General features: G+C 45.8%; 1 protein-coding gene across 2 annotated transcripts; it reads left to right on the top strand.

The window, feature by feature from the left end:
- The first annotated feature begins 1,379 nt into the window (after positions 1–1,379).
- Positions 1,380–6,497, top strand: PAX6 (paired box 6). Of its 2 annotated transcripts, none has more exons than XM_009864764.1 (6): positions 1,380–1,534; positions 2,383–2,465; positions 2,729–2,879; positions 3,020–3,117; positions 5,115–5,265; positions 6,096–6,497. In XM_009864764.1, the coding sequence occupies exons 1-6, from the start codon at positions 1,456–1,458 to the stop codon at positions 6,179–6,181; spliced, it is 648 nt and encodes a 215-aa protein (XP_009863066.1). In that variant the 5' UTR covers positions 1,380–1,455; the 3' UTR covers positions 6,182–6,497. The 2 variants fall into 2 exon arrangements, with proteins under 2 accessions (XP_009863066.1, XP_009863065.1); XM_009864763.1 differs by having other exon boundaries at positions 3,002–3,117.
- Positions 6,498–6,725: the final 228 nt, after the last annotated feature.

Raw genomic sequence — 6,725 nt, 5'->3', positions numbered from 1 at the left:
CCCATATGGTGACCACGGCCGCTGAATCCCTGTGTTTAAATGGGGGAGAAAGTTCGGGTTTTAAAACATTTCAAAGTGGTTGAAAGGGTCCCACCAGATCCTGTCACAATTCCCCCCGAGCTTTGAAGGCCGGGGCCATTGTTCGCCGATTATAAATGATATTACTTTAAAGTTGATTTCCCACAATATTTAAAGGATGTCGCGGGAGTGTCGCTATTTATTTTTGGCGTAACTTTTCAAGGGAATTAGCATAAGTAGCCCATGCGTCCCTCATCTCGTCTCCCTCTTTATGCGACATCAAAACGCCTCGAAAAAATATGCTTTGAAAGGCGAGGGAGAGCTAGTTTAGGGACAAGGACTCCTCTGCCTCGACAGAAACGCCCGTTTCTGCCCGCAAACCCGCCGGACCCGGGACGCGTCCTTGCGACCGCCCGAAAGGAGAGCACAATGAAACTTTGCCCCTCTTTAGTGGAAGAAATTACCTTAAAAGTGGTGGAAATGCCCTAATTAAAAACGTACCGCTTAAATGATATGCCAAACGTTCAGCTGCAGAATAGCGTATTTAGCTAGTTAGTGAACTCGCTACTATTTCTTTTAAAATTACATGTTAAAATTTTAAAAGAAATCTTACTTTTCCCTGGTGCAACACATTACAAAGAATGGACAGTCCTTTTATCTAAATATAAAATTCCATTTTCAGCAATTATAGCCTGTTCTTGGTGATGATATAATTACAGCTGTGCTCAGTAATAGGTGTCAAGGCAATGCACACTCATACAATAGTTGAATAAAACTGCAGAACAATGCAGGCACTTCTAAATTCACAACCTTTAAAATGAAATTGACTGTGCGGAATTCAAATAAAAACTGGATAAATATTTTTTAAAAAAGATTACAAGCTTGGTTTGGTTTCTTAATAGCATTTTCTGCAAACCTATCAACATCTAATTGATTAGATAGGAATTACTGATTATAGATAATCTGAAATACTGAACATCACTATTTTAAATATAGCAATAGGTAAATAAATGTAGCAGACAGAGTAGACTGCCATGGCACTTTAGCAGCGATTCATGGAAAGAATCACTTTCAGGGGAAAGTATTTTTATGCAGGTTTTATTCCAGAGGAAAAACAGGATGAAATTAAGACCAGACAATTGTAATTCTTCATCTCTGATGTTTACGATAACGCCGGGAACTGAAATGTTTCTGTGTTACCCATGTCATCAGTGCAACGGTGCTTTGATACTCGAGAAGTTTTTAAGAGACGATGTCAGCAAACATGGCTGGACTTGTTTCCAATCGCATTATTTCTCCGGTATGGATCTTAAAATCAGGGTACCTGCATTTCACCTTCCGACTCTTCGTTCTGCAGATGGCTGTCCGCAACAGGAGGGAGGAGGGGAAAACACTAACTCCATCAGCTCTAACGGAGAAGATTCAGATGAGGCCCAAATGAGACTCCAGCTGAAAAGAAAGCTGCAGAGAAATAGGACATCCTTTACCCAAGAGCAAATCGAAGCCCTTGAGAAAGGTGAGTGACATTTTCCTATGGCTGAAGCAGGAGGGAAAAGCAAAATGTGCACTGGTTATATTAAGAGCCAAATGGAACCATGGCATTCACGTGCCTTATATGTATGTGTATTTTTTTAAGTCCGTGGCTCCCTCCATGCTCTTTTATTTGTTGAGATCCAAATATTCATTGATGGCTGTGATATGCACAAAAAAACTGTTAAAAGGTTTTCAAAGGGAATGTACTCGGAGCACAGATCGTACCAAAACATCAGCGTTACACCCTGGGCTCCTCTCCTGGGAGATAAATTCCCTCCTGCCGACTGCGCTGTGTCCCCAGCCAGGTCGCATTGCTGCACCCTGAGAAGGCAAGGGCAGGCAGCTGGGGCTGGCAGCAGCCCTCTGTGCCTCCCCCACGCTCGCCCCCTGTCCCCTGCGCTGCTGCTGCTGCCTGGGGCTGGGAGCAGGTGCCCTTTTCCCTGACCGGCCCGGGCGCACCTCGCCTCTGACCCACTGCGCATCTTTGTTCTTATTTTCCACTGTTATTTAGCGATGTGCCATTTCACTTCTTGGTGACAGGGTCAGAGCTGCCTTGGGGACGCCCTCAGCACAGGCAGAAGCCCTCATTGCTTCTTGAAAGATGCTGTGTTGCACCCAGACCTGCCTATCCCCTTAGCAATATTCTCCAGCAGGCAAGGCATCCTCCTTCCTAACACACACACACAGACACACACACAGAGAAAGCTCAGCCTTGCCTTTGCAGCAGTGTTTCTTAAAAGCATTTACAGCATAGGCAACGCAAGAATGACTGACTTTACAGCTGGCTGCATTAACTCTTTGCAACTAACACAACAATACTTCCTTCTGCAGAATTTGAGAGGACCCACTATCCCGATGTATTTGCAAGAGAGAGACTAGCTGCTAAAATAGACCTGCCTGAAGCAAGGATACAGGTACTGAGCTGCTGTGCAATTATGGCTATTATTATTTTTGTTATTCTAATTTTGTCATTCCTGGCTTCTCAAAGCACAGGGCAGCTCCCGTTTTCGGTCGTGCATTTGTCCTTCTCTCCCGTGAGGAAAATAGCAGTGGCTGGGGCTTGCCTGCACAAGGTGCTTTGCTACGATGCAAGCCAGCTTTCTGTCAGCTTGGCCTTGAGTTACGTGGGGGAGCTTCTTGTAAGCTCATTCACATCTCTTGAATGCTGTCTTTTCAGGTGTGGTTTTCTAACAGAAGGGCCAAGTGGAGAAGGGAAGAGAAGCTGAGGAACCAGCGAAGACAAGCCAGCAACACTCCCAGCCACATTCCCATCAGTAGTAGTTTCAGCACAAGCGTTTACCAGCCGATCCCACAACCAACCACCCCCGGTAATGCCACCAACCCGCTTGCGTTCCTTCATCCTCTGGGGAAAGCGAGACTCTGAGACTGTCTCGCCTATTGCAACTGTGGTTAAACTAATGTGTTCGTCTATCTGTCTATTCTATTATAGTTTCCTCTTTCACATCAGGTTCCATGTTGGGCAGAACGGACACGGCGCTCACAAACACGTACAGTGCGCTGCCGCCCATGCCTAGCTTCACCATGGCCAACAACCTGCCTATGCAAGTAAGTCTGGTGCCACCACCAGGGCACGACACTCCCTTGGGATTCAGCAGTTCCTGGGATGTGCGGGACTGTGGGTGGTGGCCCTTCCTTAGAAAACGGGGTGTTACGGACCTCAACCATGCTGCAGAGACACCGAAGGCTTCCCCAACATCTGAAAAGATGCCCTGTTTGGGAGAATCACAAGGGAAAGGGCACTGTAGGACCCGGTGCTCAATAAGCACCTTTCCTGAATTTTAAAAGAGAAAGATTCTCAAATTGACAAGGGAACAAATCTGAGATGAAAAAACCCTCTTTGAGAAAAAAAAAAAAATCCACGGTTAAGTTATGGAACTCACTGGTGCAGCATCGTGGAAATTCCTGCTCGAGTAAGCTGCTGGAGGGATCTGACCTCGGTGCAGGTAACGTGGTGTTGGCACGTTAGGAACACCTGAGAGAGGGAAGGATGTGATTAGCATCAGTGGTTATGCCAGCTAAGCCAAAATTGCAAGAGCTGTCAATCCTCATGCCTGAAAGCATTAGCTGATCACCAGCTGGGTTAGGAAGAAATCTATTCCTTTGGGGTCTGTTTCTATAGACCTTTCAGATGCAAAATTCCTCCTTTTTTAATGGTAGGGTTGGCCTAGGAAGGTGCTGGCCAATTACGGGAGTTTTACAGCTTTGTCTGAGGCACACAGCATTGACCACTGCTGGAGACAGACGAGCAGATTAGAGAGCCTGACTCCTTCGCCGCGGCAATTACTATGTTACTAATTGCTGAACCAAAATTAACCAAATAAAGTTAGAGTCTTGCAAGTCCATGGAAAGAAATGACGTTGGCTAGGTCGCTATTTCGTGACGCTGGAGGCCAGCGGCGCCATTCCCGGCAGCGGGCTGAGAGCAGATGACAAAAGATCAAAAGGCTGATATGGGAGGGGACCCTTGGGAAAGCAGGAGGCCCCCGATTCACCACTGGGCACCTGGGCAGGGACTCGGCACGTGTGAGCCACTCTGGAAAGTCCTGCCTACGTGGCCATCGTGGTGTGACAGGAGATTTGGCAGCAGAACTGTCGGCATGTCCCAGAGCGCTGCTGGTTCTCCCAGAGCACAGCGTGTGTGCTTAGAGAGCGAGGCTGTCAGTATTTTCGGAGATGATGTGTGTGGGGAACGCGCAGATGGAGGAAATGTGTGCAGACATGTTGAGTCTTGTGTGCTTGGACTGGGAATTACTCGTCCTGCTTCCCTCTGCCTCCTTGTACAGGGCTGTATCGCTTCCCCTTCCCCTGGCACCAAGGAGCAGGAGATGCCTCTGCTTGGTCCCTCCCTGGCCCTGGGCCATCCCTCAACCCCTGCCCCTAGTTGCTCTCCCCACTGGCAGATGAAGTTTTAGGGGTTGGAGGTTAGGTAAATGGAGACATCTGGTCTCCTGGGGTGCTGCTGGCATGGGTTTGGGGTGACTGAGGCTCTGAAGGGGGGGAATCAATATATGTGTGCATTGATCCCCCTCAGACACCCCAAACCCACATGTTGTCTGTACATGAGCAACATGCTTGCAGATGCAGCATAAGCCCATGTGCTTCAGGGGAGTAACTGTTAGTTACACTCCTAAGAGTTTTTAGTTACACCATGAAATGTAGAGATGTCAGCCCTGTCTCTGGCTGCAAATGGCATCAGACATCTTTCTTCTACATAAGGAACAAGAAGTGCAGTGCTCAGGCTTTGCTTCCTTGGTTTAAGTATATATCACCTTTGTCAGCATCTGAGTGAAGGGATCTGATTGACAAGAACATCTGAAGAGGCGCCGGTGACCGTCCGCATTCTGTAGACCTAAAACCTCTGGGAAGAGGCTGCTTGGTTGAGCTCCGAAATAGGGCTTTACATCCAGGTCCCCAAATTTGAAACCGAAGCTCATTTTTACTTGTGCGCACTGCTTCTGAGGGCTGGCACATCCACCCAGAAGCACGTAACTTAGTGTTTACCTTGTCCTCCACTTAACATCGTTTTGTCCTTTGCTCCCATAGCCCCCGGTACCCAGCCAGACCTCCTCCTATTCTTGCATGCTGCCCACCAGTCCATCGGTGAATGGACGGAGCTATGATACATACACCCCTCCTCACATGCAGACACACATGAACAGCCAGCCGATGGGCACCTCTGGCACCACTTCCACAGGTGAGTGGCCCTGCGCTCCCCTCATCTTCCTGCCAGTGCAGCTTCCTTGCTCTGGCCAGCTGGTTTTTCACTTGTATTCGCTGGGACAAGTCTATCCCCGTCGCTGCGAGAGGTCTCTCTGTCAGGTTTAGTAGCTGCCGAACAGGGCAGAAAATGAAAATGCGTTAAGTCTGATTTTTAAGTTGCGGCTGGAGGGGTAGATGAAAAACGGCTGATTAACAGAGGTGGCGTTTGAATAGCAGTACAGGGGAAAGCTCTTCACCCAGATCCCCATCCCGCAAAATCTTCCCTGTATAACTAATTTCTAAAGCAGCATTTAGTTCACCAATAAATTTCAGTGGAGATACTCACACTGGTGAAGTTAAGCGTATGTGAAAGTGTTTGCAGGACAGGGCATGTTTTTACTGTGTCTGTGTCAGAGGCTATTTATTGCTAAAGATCTGAAGTTATTGAAAAGGCAGGTAACCTGCAGAAATATTAAGCTGTGCTTAAGAAGGCAAAATAGGGTAAAAAAAATGGTGTCAGCATAAGCAGGAGCAAGCCAGACACATTTTAACAGAATAGAAATACTCAGTGTATTTTGGGATTTCCAGCTTATACAAATAGACTGACGCTCTAACACTTGTCTCAAAGTATGGCAGTTTATTTATAACAACAAATCAGTGAGATGTGCATAGATTTTTTAAAAGTATCCCCCCAATTCTGCAGACTGGCGAGATGGCAAGATTTAATACCTATCGGAATACAAGCACAAATCTGTGAAACTGTAGAGGAAGAGTTGTGCTATGTATAGAAAAACTAAAATATCCATTTTCCCCCTCAATTTTCAGGTCTCATTTCCCCTGGAGTGTCAGTCCCAGTTCAAGTTCCTGGCAGTGAACCCGATATGTCTCAATACTGGCCAAGATTACAGTAAAACATGTGTTAATTCCATAAATGACTATATGGACAACAGTTGGATGTTCAGCAGTATTTTATAAAGGAAGAATGGCTCTCAGAGTACTTCTGTACTGCAACTGTGCCCTATGCTGTAACACATGGAAAAGACTTTTACATGGACCTTTGTACACTGAAGGCATTATATCAGTTGGAACAAATCTTCATTTTGGTATCCAAACTTTTATTCATTTTGGTGTATTATTTGTAAATGGGCATTTGTATGTTATAATGAAAAAAAAAAGAACAATGTAGACTGGATGGATGTTTGATCTGTGTTGGTCATGAAGTTGTTTTAAAAAAAAAAGAAAAGGAAAAAAAAAAGAAGCCATGATCAACAAGCTTTGCCACGAATTTGAGAGTTTTATCAAGATATATCGAATACTTCTACCAATCTGTTCATAGATTATGGATTGATGTTCCAAGTTTGTATCATTCCATTGCATATAATTAAACCTGGAACAATACGCACTAGATTTATGTAAGAAAAATATCTGTTGGTATTTCCAAAGGTTGTTAACGGC

This window comes from Apaloderma vittatum, unplaced genomic scaffold, assembly GCF_000703405.1.
Source record: "Apaloderma vittatum isolate BGI_N311 unplaced genomic scaffold, ASM70340v1 scaffold42102, whole genome shotgun sequence".
In the NCBI taxonomy this organism is placed as follows: Eukaryota; Metazoa; Chordata; class Aves; order Trogoniformes; family Trogonidae; genus Apaloderma; species Apaloderma vittatum.
The sequence above is the reverse complement of the archived record's forward strand: the minus strand, read 5'-3'. Positions and strand labels throughout refer to the sequence as shown.